Source organism: Macadamia integrifolia, chromosome 4 (genome assembly GCF_013358625.1).
Source record: "Macadamia integrifolia cultivar HAES 741 chromosome 4, SCU_Mint_v3, whole genome shotgun sequence".
Lineage (NCBI taxonomy): Eukaryota > Viridiplantae > Streptophyta > Magnoliopsida > Proteales > Proteaceae > Macadamia > Macadamia integrifolia.
The window spans coordinates 7,879,582-7,897,230 of NC_056560.1; the positions used below are offsets into that span (position 1 = coordinate 7,879,582).

A 17,649-nucleotide genomic window follows, 5' to 3' on the forward strand; every position below is an offset into this window, starting at 1 on the left:
ATTAAGCCACATCAAGTCATTAAAAATCAACATTTAGCCACATCAAATCATAAAAAATTAACATTAAGTCATATTAAGTTATAAAATATCAACATTTAGAAAAATGCTCTAATTCTATAATAAGTTTGACTGGTCGAATGATTTTATTTTTACATGAGACTTTTTGTATTAGTTATAATATAAAACCAGCTTTCTAACAAGTTTAAGATTACTTAAATCTGAGTTGCAATGACAAAGTAATGCTTCAGTTAAACTTATTTTTAAGTGCGCGAATACTGTTAAAATCGCTTGAATAAAAATAACTTTATGAATATCAAAACAAAATATTTTTTTACCGGACTTTTGGTTTTTAGCAATGTTTTAACATGATAGAATTTATAAAATTTTCATAATTGAGAAAAACCCTAGCATTTAAAAGTTGAGAATCGTCCATATAACCAAAATCCAGTTTTTGTTCTTGGACTGGGGGGTTGACTTTTTATCCTTTTGGAATTTGATTTTTAAACTATTTTTATTGGATTCAAATAGGGGGTATTTGCTTATTTATGAATAATATCTTAAGTAAATGAAATAACAAATATTAAAAACATTTACTAAATAAGTACCGAAACAGAAGGCAACATGCAGTGCAACAAGGCGGCTATCGCCTAGGCCCCAGGCAAACCGCCTGGACGCTAGGCAACGCCTTGACAACTATGGTTTCACCTACTTCATCCATCTCTCTGTCCTCCGTTCTTTGTGTACCACAATTACCTTTAAGCCTTCTATGCGTTAGTCAACTTACTAAACCTCTTAATTTCTCTGTCACCTTCTATCCGTCTTATTGTGTTTTTTAGGACCTTTAGAAAAAGAGGACGCATGGTGGCGGGCTTGAGTAAGATGTATTATACTATCTGAACCGTGTTGGACCCTCTACTGTTGCTATTACTTCTGGAGATCTTTCCCTATTTAATAGCACTTTCGTCTGGGTCATCTATCTACAACACATCGTTCCTAGTTGCAAGTCTGTGTCTCGACTTGAGTGTTAAAGAGTGTGAACTCAGGAGGCATCACTGGCCGACTTGAGTGTTAAGAGTGTGAATTCAGGAGGCATCATTGGCTGTCCTCTTCTCATATTATATTATATCTAGAAGTTCATCTTTATTTTCTTTAGTCCATTTGGGTTCCACGTCATGTATAAATTCACTTTTGTGAACCATCACTCTTGTCTACCTGTGTATGGAGAAGTCCATCATTAATTTCAACATCTTCCTCGGTCTCAAGGGAAGCAACAACGGCATTTGTATTGCGTGTCTTTTGTGGACAGAATTTTGCAAAGTGTCTATATTTGTTGTAGTAATAGCACACTTTTGACTCGTTTGTATCCATGGGAGCTTTCCCTATATCAGCAAATGTGGGAGTGTTGCTCGGTCTACTTCTGAATCGAGGTGGTCGAGTAGTAGTTAGGGGTCTCCAGTACTCCCTAGCTTGATTGCCATAAGGTCTAACGGGAATCCTCAGTATGTCACTGCTTCAAATGCTCTTTGACACCAGTCTTGAAGATTGTAGACACTAGTTCCTATTGCTCTTCTGAGCTCTGGTCGTAGCCCAAGCTTCTACCATGATATCAATTGCATGTCATCATCTTCAACTCCTGTTTGTGACAGTAAACCATCAACTTATCTGTGTATTAAGCCACAGCTAGGGCACTCAGTCGTAGTGTATTCAACTGATTGTGCAGGCAAAAAACGAAGGCCAATGGGAGAAACTTGCCCTTTAATTCATCTTTCATATCATGCCAAGTAGTAACAGGTGTGCCTTTATATGGGTTTCTCTGTTCGTATAATCTACACGATTCTCTGGCTGGTCCAATGAGCTTAGTCTTGACTAACTTGATCTTCCTAGCTTCGGCCATTATATTCCTTCCAACTCTATCTTCACCTTTTGTGAATCAACAAATCACCTAGGAGGGAAACCAGTGGTGTTGTCTAAGTATGTTAAAAGGTGGTGCCTACAATGTAGTAGTTCACATGGCAAACTTCCCTGGTATCGGTTGGTGTGCTATGATGCAGCCGATGTAGGGTAATGCTCACCTCTATGGTCCTCTGGAGTGGGCTGATGTGGCGACAGTGTATCAACATGTTGCGAGCCTTGTGACATTGTATCCATACGTTGCTCCAACGATACCATTCGATTAAACATATTCTTAATCATTTCAGCAAGTTGACAAATAGAAATATGATCATCTCTTGATTCTATAGGGTTAGAACTTGTTGTAGCCATACCTCTGGTAGCAAATTGATTGGGGTAGACAAACTAAATCCTAGGTTAAGAATTACCCACTGATGCGGATCCGGGTTCCAAAACCAGAATCGGATCGCTTATGGGCCCACCCAAAAATGAAACAACCAAATATAAAAAATGGAAGTTCAGTAAATAACCTGAAGTTTCTATTAAGGATTAAGGAGTGGCAAACTTGTAATTACTAGGAATCAAGGGAATATCTTGCAACGACTTAGTGGAGGGGTATACTAGGAAGGGAACAAAATATAGTAGCAACCAGCAATTAACAAGAGTGAAAGGGGTAATAGATAAAGTGGAAATTAATGACGGCTAAAGTACAAACAAGGAGACCTCTGACGATAGGGAAAGCTACATCATCTTCAACCTTGGCATACACGAAACCAGAAAGCCAGCAGAAACTGGTTCTGTTACAGATGCAAGAACTCCTTCATATGGGGCTCTTTCAATGCGAAATTCTAGGACGAAATCCCTATGCCTTAGCTACCTTGTGATGCTTAACAGAAGGCCAAATCAACACCCATTAATAGAGAAATAAATTTCTGAAAATAGGAGTGGCGGTAGATAGAGACCAGAACTGAAAGTTGTCGGAACTTCCAGCCCAGGCGATGGTAGGGTCTCAAATTTGGTCACCAAGGTCGTCCTAGGGTATTAAACCAACCCACAAAATCTGAGGAAGAAAGGAGGATGATCAAGGGAGTTTGATCCAACTTGTGGGGCTGATGATATTACCCAGAAAACAGAGTAGTAGTATCGGTTAACAAAAGCAGAAAAAAGAAAAGAGAAGTAGCAATAGCAATAACAGATCAATGGGGAAGGGAAAGAAGAAAGAAGAGGAGAGAGAAAGAAAGAGAAAGATATAGAGATTGCACAAGGGGGGGTGGAATGGTCACACGACCTTGTCAAGTACCCATTTGGCACAAAACAATCAATCAATCCATTCTTCAAAACCTGCCCAATTACTTGGGTTACAAGCCTATTAATAAGAAAATCAAATCAAAACTTCCTAACTAAAATCTAAAACTGAAATCAAATAAAATCTCCTAATATCCTCTAAACCCTAGACTAATGAAAATAGAAACTCAATAAAATTCAAAATGGTAATTCCTTATTTGTCTAATAACTACCCAAAATAAACGATAACATATATTCCCCAAATAAAATAAAATCCTAAAAGAAACTAATGGCTTTGATCCCAAATTCGTAGCTTTAATTTGGGTTGGATCTGGTTCATCTTCATCTGGATACCCATACAGGTTTGGATCAGTCCAAGGTTGTGCACCTGCATCACCCACCCCTATACAGGATCACAAGTAACCCGAAATTAGGTCAACTAACAAGGTCAAAGTCAACCTTTACATTCTGGTCAAAGGTAGTAAACAGTTAGTATAACAAGAGGCCAAAAACTGCAAGGTTTTAATGGCTGGATTGAAGTCAACAGTCAATAATCAAATCTGGAAATTGAAATTGGACAAATTTGAGAGATTTATTATATCTTCAGATCAGAGCCTCTGATCACCTTCAAACCAGGTCAAGGGACCCTCTTGGGTATCCCTATAACACCACCAAATATGAAAAGATTCCTAGACACAAGGAACCACGGTTCAGACAAAATCAAGCCCCAAATAGGGCTGCCGCCAGGTTTTTCTGGTGGTTCCTTTGCTCGAACTTTTTTTTTTTTGGGTGAATTAGTAACTGCATTAAAGGGAAATGTATCCCAAAAGGGAGATTACAAGCCCAAAAGGGAGACCAAAGTCCAAAAGGACATCAACCAAGGCTAAGTGGGCTTGATGAGTGGAAGACACGTCACAAGGATATGTCTAAAACTACACAAGGCCCACAAGGCCAAAAACAAGAGCCTGAAGCCCAACAACTTACAATTCAAAAGCCCACAAGGGCAGAACAGGAACCCAGAAGCCCAAAGGAGGAGAAGGGGCAGACTAGGAAAAAAGGAAGTAGGGTTCCACCAAACCCTACCAACACGTCTCATCACAATTCCTTCCAGCCGTCAAGACTTGAATCGGGATTCCGGCAGAAAAGGCAGGCACGACGGTGGGGTGTGGGCCTTGCGGAGGGCCACAGACAAGAGAGAATCTGACCTTGTGAGGTGACAGCTGCAAAGGGAGGCGCCAGCCTTTCGGAGGGCGTCAGAGAGGCGGCTGTCAGCCGTGCAAAACTGGCAACCTTGCGGGTTGCAGCCTTGCGGAGAGCATGCCAAAATCACAGGAACACCGTTGGTCTACCATGGAACAAGAGGAGAGGGGGGGGAGGAGAGCATGGCAAGGTCAGTCAGCAAAGCACACTCGAACATTGCAACTCAAGGATGAGCACCAGCAGACCCATCAAGTGTCAGCGGAGGGGGGACGAGCCAACGATTCATTCTTGGAGCAGGTCGGAGCAGCTGACAACGACAAACTATGCTTAGTGGCAGGCCAGAGTTCGCCAGCGGAAGAGGGAGCCAACGAATCCAGCAAGGAGGATCAAGGATCCCAGCAAGACCAGCATCAGATCAGAGACGGGGGAGGAAGGAAAGGGGAGGCGGCTAGGGTGGATTGCGAGCTCCCGGGCATAAGAGACCGAAGAAGAAGAAGAAGAAGAAGGGGAAAAAAAAGTTCAGAGGAAGAGGGAGACGGAGAGCGAGAGGATGAGAGAAGAAGAAGAAAAAAGAAGGGTAGGGGGAGCAGCCCGGCCTCCCGCCAGGCTGCTCCAGGCGGCAGCACAGTTAGGGTTCTCTCGGGAGCGTGACAGTCTTTTTTTTTTACTCTGCACCATGACATGCTTTTGCTGGAACTTTAATGCTTCTAACAACAGTATTGAATAATTTGAATCAGCAATAACAGCAGCACAAACCCCTTAAATCTCTCTATCAATAATCCTCCAGCAAGCTTGAACAATAGCAGCAGAACTCAATAATTACTTTAAGGAAAGACAGAGCATATAGATAAGAGACCTATGGCTTCCCACCAATTATCTGGGCCAGAATCCCACTGAACCCAAGGATTGGGTCACACAGCAGCTCCATTGAAGAAAACAAAAATTCTTTTCATTCATAAATTGTGGGGAGTTCTTTGGCTCTTACAAGATTAAAATAAAACAAAGTAAAACTGAGTTTCCTACTAGGAAACTGAAAGAAGGTTGCAATGCTACTAGGAAACATGAATTAAAAATAAAAAAGGGGACTCTCCAACATGGGGGAGTCCTGTTACAACTTAAACTACTAATTGATGGCTAATAGAAGAACTTAAAAACAAAGGAAATAACTAGCCCATGATTTGGCTGGTGGACACACAGCCACTTAAAACAGGCTACTAAGGCCTGTTTGCCTTTGTGTTTCTTGTGGGCAAGGTTCAAAATATCGGGTTTCGACCTTCGGGGAGACCGAAATTTCAGTAAAAATATGGAAATTTCGAGGAAACCTGGGGAATTTTCCCGGTTTGGTGGAAACTTTGGTTTTTGACCCCCAAAATGTTTTTTTTTTTTCAGACATTTCTAATCCATTCACATAATTAGTTTCATGGAAAGAACTCCTAAAGTCATACTTATGGTGTTGACCAAAGTTGGTAATGTACGTTAAGTCGTTAACTGAAACAATACTATATAAGTACATGTATAAGTTACTAAATAAAAATGTGAAACACATGATTAAAAGTTTAAAACAAACAAAACATAATGTAAAGAATCCAAAATAAATAATAATATTACATAATTGTGAGTTGTCTCTCAAGTCTCAACAGTCAACAGTCAATTTCAAGTAGTGGCCAAGTATGTTCTATAATAAAAAAATTAAATTAAATTAAAATAAAAAAAAAAGGATTTTTGGGGAACGTGAGCAATGAGCATTTGATAAACCTACGAAAGTGGGCATCATACCAACAAAATCGACTTCTTCCTCACCAGAAAGTCCGATAGATTGCTATGTAAGTATTGTAAGGTTATACCAGGAGAGTGCCTAACATCTCAACATAAACTATTGATCTTGGATATGTGCCTCGATGCGCCAAAGCGTAAGCCAAGGAAACATGTATGCCCTAAGATAAGGTGGTGGAGATTAAAAGGAGATTCTACGAGGTCTTTTACTGATAAAGTGTAAAAGCAAGGAAAGTGGGACTTTAAAGAAGTGCTAACACTATGTGGAATGAAATGGCGTAATGCATTAGGAAAGTTGCTAAAGAGGTCTAGGGGTGTCTAAGGGTACTTAGCAAACCCCTAGAGAGACTTCGTAGTGGGATGAGGAAGTACAAGTGTCCATTAATCTTAAAAAAGACAATTTTAAGATTTGGCAAAGGACTAGGGCGTTTGAAGATCATGAGAAGTATAAGACCGCCAGAAACGAGGCCAGAAAGATAGTGGGGAAAACACAACGAAGAAATATGAGGACTTGTACAACAATCTAAACACTAAGGAAGGGAAAAAGCTATTTATAAGATAGCTAAAATTCGGGACAAAAAGAACAGAGATTCTGATAAGGTCTGATGTATAAGAGCGATGATGGGAGAGTTCTTGTAAAGGATGAAGACTAACAAGCGATGGGCTGAGTACTTTTGCATCTTGTTAAATGGTGAAAACATTCAGAACAGTACTGGGAAAACACATCATAACATCACACATCATAGATATGTTCGAAACATAAAAGTGACAAAAGTTAAAGATGCCCTGAGAAAGATGAAAGTAGGTAAGACTCCAGGCCCGGATGAGTTGCCAATAGAAGTATGGAAGGATTTGGGAGGGTGTGGGGTTACCTAGCTAACCAATTTGTTTAATAAAATTTTGAACACTAAGAAGATGCCTGATGATTGGAGAAGTATTATAGTCTCAGTCTACAAAAATAAAGGCAATATACAAAGCTACAATAACTACAGAGGCATAAAACGCAATAGTCATACTATGAAATTCTGGAAGCAGACTATCGAAGTCCGCATCAGAAGTGAAACTACTGTCTCGAGGAACCAATTTGGTTTTATGCCTGGGAAATCCACAACGGAGGAGATCTACCTTTTACGAAAGCTCATGGAAAAATCTATATCCTACAGGAAGGATCTTCATCTGGTGTTCATTGACCTAGAAAAGGCCTATGACAGAGTCTTCATAGAGGTAATTTGGCATGCTATGAAAAGAAAGGGTGGCTAGTATGTATGTGCACATAATTAAAGGCATGTACGAGAACGTGGTGACTAGTAATGAGATCGGTGGGAGATAACGGTAGTGAGTTCCCAGTTACCATTGAGTTACATCAAGGATCCGCTTTAAGTCCCTATTTGTTCACACTCATCATGGATGATTTAACTAAGAACATTCAAGGGGAGGTTACATGGTGCATGCTTTTTGCTGATGAAATCATTTTGGTGGATGAGACAGTGAAGAAATTATTGATAAATTGGAGTTATGGAGATCTACCTTGGCATCAAGAGGTCTTGAGATTAGTAGAATGACGACAGAGTATATGGTTTATAACTTTAGTAGCTCTAGGACGGATACTAACGTGGTGAAGCTTGAAGTGCGAGAGATCCCGTAAAGCGATTGTTTTGGATATTTGGGGTCTACTATTAGCAAAGATGGTGAGATAAATGATGATGTTTCCCACATAAAGCAGGATGTTTGAAGTGGAGAGATGCATCTAAAGTGTTATATGTTCAACGCATTCCCCTCAAGCTTAAAGGGAAGTTTTACAGCATGGTCATAAGATCGACTATATTGTATAGGGCGGAATGTTAGGCAGTCAAGAAGCGTAACATAGATAAGTTGAGTGTAGCAGAGATGCAGATGATGAGATGGATATGCGGAAAAACTAGGAGAGATAGAAAAAGGAATGACAGAGTAAGAGCTAAGTTGGGAGTAGCCCCGATTCAAGACAAGTTCCGAAAATGCCGCTTAAGGTGGTATGGCCATGTTCAAAGGAGGCCTGGAGATGCTCCAGTACAGAGGAGTGATCGAATCCAGTTGGAAGGAGCTAGAAGAGCTGGAGCAGGCCTAAAATAACCATTGATGAGTTGGTAAGGAAAGAAACGAAAAAGCTTGGTCCTAACCCTAGTATGACATCAAACAGAGCTGCTTGGAGGGCAAAGATCCATGTTGCGTTTAGTGGGATGACCCAAAGGTGTTGCATTGCCTTATTTCTTTTCTTGATCACCCCCTTTTCTCGCTTCTACCTTTTATCTTTTCCTTTGGTAGATCCATGTAGCCGACCCCATTTAGTTGGGAAAAGTTTGAGTTATTATTTTTATAGGATTTACCTTTTTGGTCCACGCTCCCTTTCTTAGGTAGATCTACTATGAATGTGCAAGATCCAAGCTTAGAATGAATATTTGATGGCATAGGGCAAAATCTTGAGTGTTTTCCTAATTTTCCCACTTCACAGAGAAGAAATATGGGGGGAGAGTCAAAATTTTGAAATAAGAAGGTCTGGTTTCCCATTTAAGAAAGTTTTATAAAGGCTGGTTCAACCCAAAGGGTCAAACCCACTGGCCCACTCGAAAATTACACATTTTGGTCGGTCGATACTGGTCGAAACCAGTGACTTTTAAAAGTCACATGGTATTTGGTATCAAAGTCTTGGGATTCCGTGGAAATGTGGGAAATTTTGACAGTATTAGTCAAAACCTTGAACCATGCTTGTGGGAGTATACTTTAAACTCCCTTGCATCACCTCCCGGATGGGAAAACGAAACATGGCAGACAGCTCAGAAGATATACAGATGTCCATTTCAGTTAAAATGTTACTCATAAAACATCTCCATGCATTTCAGCCTTCACAAAATTATTATATACCAATTACAAGCAAACAAGTTCTGCACAAAGGTTTAAAAAGACAAGAAACTAAATGAAGAGATTTACCAGGAAAATCCTTTGAAGCTGTGATATTGTACTTGCGAACTTGAGATTCTGTGTATCTTTCTTACTCCTTGATCTTCTGCAGTATGGGCAGTTCATATATAATGGCAAATTCCTATTCAGAAGGGAAAATGCAGACCCACCATCATCAAGTGTAATAGATTGAAGGTTCTCTTCAAGGTCTTTTACAGATTTCAAGTGTGTTCCATCCCAATATTGGTTACCACCAGCCATTGTCTCCTTTGACCTATTTGAAATTTTCACCTTATTCACAACAGTACCAGCCATTTCATTGGACTGTGAATAATTTTTTTCTTGGCCACCATTCTTAGTCAAGTTCAATTTCCCTTCAACTTTCTGCTCAGAAATTTCCCAACATGAAGGAAAATTAGAATCTTCAGGGGACAAATATGGGTAACCAAGCTCATTGAGACGCTCTGGAGTTAATAAGAAACGATGGCCATGGGAACACTCATGCTCAAATCCAACATACACTACAGCATGCTTCGCATAAGTACTTGGTTTGATCTTTCCACTGCCATTCATGTTCATAGGAACTACATTGCTTCCTATCTGCAAAAACGGGTCACTACCTTTATACCCATTACTCCTCATCCCACTTAAACCTTCTCGAACAGAAGAAAGATCTTCAGATTTTTTAAATCCTTCAGAAGTAGCAGTTGCGTGAACCTGCTGCTCACTTCTATTTCTTGCACCACTTCTCCTACCTTTTTCTGAACCCACCACAGGCTGTTTCCTCTGCTGAAGAGGAGGAAAAGCCAAATCTGCAGCTACTGATCCAGCAACAACCTCAGAAAAAGGTTTCCTCATTGTAAAATGTGGAAGACCCCTACCAAAACTGATTTTCTTATCATCAGAAACATTCTCTGAGTGTGTTCTATGACTTCCTACTCCATTTTGTACACCTACTGGGAATGACTGAGCCCCACTGGCTTTCTTTACTTCTTCTGTAGAAGATTCAGCCTTGGGTTCCTCAGACATGATTACAGCTCCTTTCTGAGTTGCACCCACTGACGAAGTCTTTGGCTTTTTTGGTTTCTCAAGCAAAATTGTCCATTTCAAAAGAAACTTCTCACTAGCGCAGAAACCACTTTGAAGCAAGCCTTTAGAAGGTTCATAATACCGTGCACCTCCAAGTCGAATCAGACTCCATGAGGAGGGCAGTATAGGACCTGTATTGCTTACTTTTGGTAGTTGAAGAGCTGGAAGGGGCCTATCGCATTCAGGAAAGAAACTGTAAGTATCATTGGCAGTTTCAAAATCAAAAGGATCATCTCTCAAGCGCCGGGAACGGCCACAAGCGCAAGCATGAAGAAAAACAAATCCACTGGAATGTTGTTTGACCTCAGCTCCTAAAAGTGAACCACCAATCTCAACATTGTGTCTCTGATGCATGCATGGTTTTCCTGTCAAACTAACAGCATCACAGAGCTGCCTCCCCGATCTCCAAATGGATGTGCATTCTTCTTCTAACTTATTAGAGAAAGAATGCACAGCAGGCCCCTTGACCATTGACTGAAAAGCACGTAATGCTTTCTGTAGCTGTGCCTCATGCAAGGAAGTTGGATAACAAGCAGGTAAATCTCTCAGATAAGCCTCCTTTGCAGCTGGTAGAACTCGCTGGCACCATGCAGTTGAAAATTTCATGTTCAGGCCTTTACCACTTTCCAGCCAAGATACAGCAGCTTCTCTAGGATCTGTTCCTCCAGAAGCAACTCCATCAACCTTTGATGAAGCAGCGTTCCGTCTAGGAGGCTTTCTTTTGCTGAATTCATTTTCCTCAAGACTCCGGCGTCTAGCAGAAAGGAGAGCATCTACAATAAGTTGACTGGACAATAACCAGTTCTCCAAAGTAGGAAGTTCGGGAGGAGTCGTAAATGACTTCCCAGAGGCAGCTGAGGCGGCTGCGGCAGCTGCAGCAACAGCTACCATACCGACACCAGCAGCAGAGCCGCTGTTGGTGTTGGTCGATAAGCCACCTCTCCCTCTTAGGCTATCAGACTGCCTATAGATAAACTCCTTTACAGATTGAATATCCTCTTTATTTGCACTCTGGTTGTGACTTTCGAGCAGAAGTGTGTCAGAGGATGCCTTTGCAGTTATAACATCATCCACAATACCAGCAGCAAAATCCAGAGATTCACCTCTCTGGTTCATTAACCTGTCCAACAGAGCAACGGCCCTTGAAGCGTCAAGAGAAAACAAAGGTGCTGAATTTGCACTGCCCCCACCTCTTGACCCAGAATGACTGACCTCAGAGCCAGCTAGCGTACGGCATTTCTTAATTAAAAAACGGATCTGCGCATCAAGAGATGACTGTAGCTTCTTCTTGAAACTACCTTCAGATTTACTAGTTGGGCGTGCAAGCATAACAACAGGAATTGAACCTTTCATGGACAAACTTGGCCGAGGTACACCATTCAAACCAGTTGACGACAAGGTATCCGATGACTCCTCTACATGTGACCCATGAGTTAGGCCATCTGGGAAATCATCAAGGAAAACAAAAAGCATAACTGGCGTGCATTGGCCTGGAAATAAAGAAGCATAGGAACCCAACCCCGACATGAGCGAAATAGCGGAAGTGTGACGTCCAGTGATGCTAACACTTCTGCTTGGAGAGGAATTTTTGGAGGAAGTCCCTGGAACAGTTGATTGTGAAGGGGATGAAGAGGAATATTTGGCCGTAAATAATGGTACAATCCGGGATTTCACAAATGGAGCCAAAGCATGTTTTGCAGCTTGTAACATTCGGAAATTTTTCAATATTTGGGTATCGAAGCGCAATCCCTCCTGAAGGAAGATAATTAAATGGCAAACCTGCATTGATAACGAAATTATACATCTGAATTACAGATACTTATAAAGGTAGTTCCATTTAAATACACAATTGAAAAGAAAATATCAGATTCTATGTCAGCTTGTAACATTCTTACTCTTATCATTCCATTTCATCCATCACGAATTCTATTTCAGTCAGCTACTAAATCAGCATTGTAAAGTTTAACTTACTATAGTTTACCAATCAACCACTATTCTTTTACAACATTCAACGCCAAAGTAATCTTTACGCAGACGAAAATGATAATTTCTAGTTAACAGTACAAACATTTATTTATTTATTTATTTATTTATTTTGGGGCTATTAGAGACCTCCTCCACATGCTTAGATCCAATGAAAAGTTGAAATACCATTTTTCTTTCCATATCATCGAATATGCAATATCCACACCTTTCAAGGTAATAATAGGACTTGAAGAGGGGATAAGAACTGAAAAGAAGCTTAATAACTCACAGAGAACATAACGAGCATCCCCTGGAGGTCCCCAGAATCGCATTCTTCCAATACGGACTCAAATCCTGGAGAAGATTCGGACAGTCTTTCAAAAGCCGGACATTGAATGGATGAAAACTGCAAAAATAGGATTCCTTTCTCCTCATCGTGATAATAACTGATCCTCCTACTTCGGAACCAATCCTTCGCCGCTTGTCCCAGTTCCTCTTCTCCCGTACTGCGTGACTGAATTGGAAATCTTTTATCGAGATTGCCTGATCCAAAGACATTGGCATCAAGAATCCGATTGATGAGTTGGGTAACATCATCCTCTCTCCTCCCAATAAAACCCACAACAACAACGCCGCTTTCTGAAGATACAGATTGAGATAAAGCAGATGCCGAACCCGACGTCGACGATGAAGACAAGGCTGAGGGGTTGATTGAAACCGGAGTCCCAGATGAAAGAGGGGGTTCTAACGTGCTTCTTGTTGGAGCAGGAGTAGTAGTAGCAGTAGAAGAAGCAGAAGACAAAGAAGGCGAAGCGAGAGTGATTGCAGAGGCAGAAGACGAAGCAGTTGCAGTCGATGAAGAGGGACGAACCAGGACTCGAAGGGACGAGGGATTGGGTGTGTCCATGAAAATTTTTGGAAAAAAAAGAAAGAACTTTCTTCGATAATTACAACTTATAAGGGCCTGCGATGGTTTGTTTGAGAACCCAAAACTTGTAGTGCTAAACGATTCTCAGCTTGCTTTCGTCAGGGGAAAAAAGAGGTTCCGATTCTGAAAACCCCAAGAGGGCTTGGAGACTCGCTCACTCGCGGGCTCGAAAAAGTAGGACTTCTTGGTCATTTCAAATAGTCTTTCTTATATTGACTGAGGGTCCGTTTGATTTTGTCTAGAAATTGCAAAAACAATTTTTTTCCCTTTTCTGTGTTAAGAAATAATTATTTGATTTTTCTGTTTCTAAAAACATTTTCAGCAAAGGCATTTTGACCTTTCAGTCCCAAATCTCCTTCCCAGAGAACAAGAAAAATGGCGATCGCAAAGCTTCGAAGTGCTCGAGCGGATGGAGGCAAGGCCTGCGAAAGTTAATTTGTTAATCAGGTTTTGGAAGCCTAGCCCCCTCCCTTTTCTTCTTCTTTTTATCCGTTTGAAATCTTAAGTCTGAACACTCCCAACGTCCCAAACTCTCAATCGGGTGTAGCAGCGGCCGACAAGTTGCCAACTATTGAATCTATTGACTAGGGAAATCGAAGAACATCTTTGATTTTTGTTCTTCTGGTTTTGGAACAATATCCCCTGCCCTCTTCTTCTTCTTCTCCGTCTAAACATCTCGATCAAGTGCAGCGGCAGCAGGCGAGTTCCCAATCGTGTGTCTTCTTCGTTTCCATATGCTAGTGAATCATCGACTGCCCCCAATTGAGTGGTGTGATGTATACGTCCCCAGATGATGGTTGATACTTCCTAGAACAAGGATTTGGTAGATAGCACTGACGATTCTCTGTTCACACTTTCCGGTTGATTGCAACGGCAACCAGCAAACGTGTTCTCTCGATAAATCCCAACTAGGTCGGAGTCACCGCTCCTAGTAGCGACGAGTTTACCATGGGTTGGGCTAAGCTAAGCTAAGCTGAGTGAAGCATCTTTTCATCCGTTTTTTGGCCTTTCACTTTCACTTTTTCAGATAAGTAGAAAAATATGTAAGAATTATTTCTTTGGTCTTTCCTTGATATAGAAATAGGCATAAATTTATGTTTCCATATAAAAAACACTGGTGAAAAAAAATAAAAAAATCAAAAAATTTTTTTTTTGTGTGTTTTTTCCATTTCTTAGCACAAAAAAAAAAATGAAAAAAACATGTTTCTCGAGACAAAATCAAACGGGCCTTGAGTTTCCATTCACCCACGGCGAAGGTGAAATTTGCTCTCCCATGGGTGTCATCACCTTTGGATGGGCATCAGGAATACTGGGAGGAGTATTTTCAATCATGTACCATAAAGGGGGGAAAAGTAAGGCACCGTTTGATAACATTCTGTTTCTGCCATTTCTGCATTTTCTTATTCACATAAACGGAGAAACAACCTAAAAAGCATTTGATAAAGTTGTTTTGTTTGACCCATTTCTATAAACATAAAACAAAATTTATGCCTATTTACAATTCTAGAAACAACTTTAACGAAACAAGTTGATTTGTTTCGGCGTTTCTATAAACGAATTTGAGAGAGAAAAAATGTTGTTGTGTCCAATAAATCTCTCAACTATTTAAACTTAAAAAGTGGCAATCAAACCCTCTCTCCCTTTTGGGCATCCGATGATACTATTGAGTTTTTTTTAGTGGCATTATGTCTACAAAAAAACGTTTCAATAAACAGGTTTATTAAATACCAAAAAATCCATTTTTGTTTCAGGAAACGTGAAAAACTGTTTCTTTTGTTTCTAGACACAGAAACGACAGAAACGTTATCAAACGGTGCCTTAAGATTCTTTCTTTTGCAGTTGGCTTGAACTCATTAAATTAATTAAACATAATTTGCTTGTACGATTTTTTTGGTCTTCTAATATATACTATCTGATTGAATCCATAATGTCTTATTTCCTTTGAAAATGCAAGGAAAACCCAAATTTTCTTCATCCCATGAGCTGGGCAAGAGTTTGCCTTACAAAAGATGAGGGTGGGATTGCACTTCGTAGAGTTAAAATCCTATTCTAGCGGACAATATTAAACTTATATGAAAATTTCATCTAAGAAGGAAAGTACATATTGGATTAATTGGATTTACTTTAAATACCTTAAGTCAGACTCCATTTGGACCATGTCAAGTATTGATGATGGATATGATACTTATCTTTAGCTTGATAATTGGCATCCTCGTGAAGTTCTCATTTCTGTATATATAGGGGTTGTATTAAATATAATGACAAACTCGGATAGAATGTTTAAGGTTTCTTCCATTATTTGAGATGGTACCTTGTGTCCAAGTCCCAACATTTCCAATAATCTTATTAAGGTCTGGTTTCATCTCTCTTCTTCCATATTGAGACCTAGAGGTACCAGTGATTCAGTCCAATGGTTTTTCGCCAATTCTATAAAATTCACCTATGCCTGGAATTTGATTAGATCCGAAGCTCCAAAAGTCCATTGGTGTAAGATGGTCTAATTTCACTCAAAAATTCCTAAACATGGCTTCACAGTTTGGAGAGCTATGACTTTATCACATTCTACCCAAGAGTTCCTTCTCAAGAAAAACTAGTCCATTTCTAATTGTTGCTTCTATTGGAACTCTTCCAAACAATGTTGAGCACCTTTATTTTCTTGCATTTGTTTTCATTGGTTGGAAATGCATCCTTAGTAAGTGTTGGCCCCAACATAGATTAATCTTTCTCTTTCAAAGAGAATGGAGATGGATCTTGAAAAAATTCAATGGCGAATCAACTTGTGACTCCCCTTGAAAAATGAACATATGTAACTGTTATTTATCATACTTGGTGGCAAAGAAATAAAACAAGATGGACGTCCTCGTCGCATACCACTGAACAAATTCGTGAAGCCATCACTTTTGAGATCAGGAACAAGTTTATCGCCATCTACGCTGCAAATCTCATTACCAAAAGAAATAGACATGTTGTTGATTATTGGATCTTCCTCTTATTGCTCCCCACCTTTGAATTGTATCCCCATTAGTTTGGGTTTGTTTTATTTTAGTGTATGTTTGATTTTGTTTCAACTATTTATGTGTCTAGAAATAGCAGAAATGATTTTTTTTTTCCATTTTTGTGATAAGAAACTATTTTTGGAATTGCAAAAAAATGTTTTACTTTTATGTTTTCCGAAACATTTTCGATAGTGTAGTCAGGTTTAAAACACGAGTGAAGGCATGGCGTTGGAGTTGCAACTTGCAAGTATGCTTCGTGGAGATGAGATTCATAAGGATTAAGGTAGTCGAGAACTGTGAGCTTCACACAACTAGGTTGGATTTGCCACTTTTGGATAGTGAGAAGTTTCAACAATGGGTTGGGGTTGGGGTTGGGGTTGGGGTTGGGGTAGGTCGAGTATTGGTTTTTAAGCCATCAGACTGGGCCGGTCTTGGTCGGGCCTAGTTGGGTTTGGCCAATTTATAGGGTTGCACTATGAACACTCGTTTAGTTAAAGGGGCTTAGCTAGGGTGAGCATGATATAATTGATAATTAGGCTGGCCAGTCTCAAACTCTAATCGGACTGTCATAAATGGGCCTTAACCAGGCTATAGACTTATTTAACTTTAAATGGGTTTTAAACGGACCGTCTTTAAAATTAGTCTCTTAAATGTGCTTGAAGAGGAACACCAATAAAATTAGGCAAATATGGGCATAGCAAAAAAATATCCCATAGTTAAAATAGATTGAGCCAAAAAATGGGCAAAACAACTAAGTCACAAAGGTTACAGTTTTTAACCCATGAAACTCAAATCAATTAAACTATGCTTACACAATCTAGGTTTAGCAAGTTCAAATCAATTAAACTATGGGAAGAGGTTAGGTGAGCCATCGGTTCACTTGGAGCTAATGAATTATCCAATAGGAGGGATGGAATGGGATAGAGGAGAATTTTCCAAGGGGGAGGAGGAAAGAGAGAGACACAAGGGTGGTGTACTGCTAGCGCACCCACCTTTTTCCCTATATTACATATACATATATCTATGTACCCTATAAAAGGACGTACTGATGTTTTCTGACAAACTTTACCATCTGACCTAAGTGCCCCCCATTTACTATTTAAATTACGAATATTATGACAAACTTTACCATCTGACCCAAATGCCCCCCTCCAGATTTAAATCTATCAATAATTAATCTCTCCATAATTATTCACTCCCTCTCCACTATCCATAATTATCTCTCCCTCTCCCTCTTCCTCTTCCCTAAACGTTGAGGAGAAAAACATGCCCCTCATTTATTTACCTCTTTTTTTTTTTGGTAGAATCATTTATTTACTACTTAAGTTATGAATATTTGGGCAAACTTTACCATTTGTCTCTCCATAATTATTCACTCCCATCCTATTATCCATAATTATTTCTCTTCCTCTTTCCCTTCCTCCTCTCTTCCCTAAATGTAGAGGAGAATAACGTGCCCCCATTTACTTACTACTTAAATTACGAATATCTTGGCAAACATCAACCCACCAAGAGTCCTTTTGGAAAACGACACCTCCCTCCCCACCACAAATATCTCCCCCATCATTTTCAATTAAAAAAAAAAAAAGT

The 17,649-nt window shown here is 40.0% G+C and overlaps 1 protein-coding gene across 2 annotated transcripts in view; it reads right to left on the bottom strand.

The window, feature by feature from the left end:
• The window catches only part of LOC122077074, a 30,873-nt gene extending 16,877 nt beyond the window's left edge, over positions 1–13,996 (bottom strand). For both annotated transcript variants that reach the window (XM_042642849.1, XM_042642848.1), the window contains exons 1-2: positions 12,425–13,996; positions 9,112–11,949 (exon numbers count right to left, since the gene is read on the bottom strand). In XM_042642849.1, the coding sequence (XP_042498783.1) occupies positions 9,112–11,949; positions 12,425–13,042 (3,456 nt within the window). In that variant the 5' untranslated portion in view covers positions 13,043–13,996. The remainder of the gene's footprint in view (positions 1–9,111; positions 11,950–12,424) is intronic.
• Positions 13,997–17,649: the final 3,653 nt, after the last annotated feature.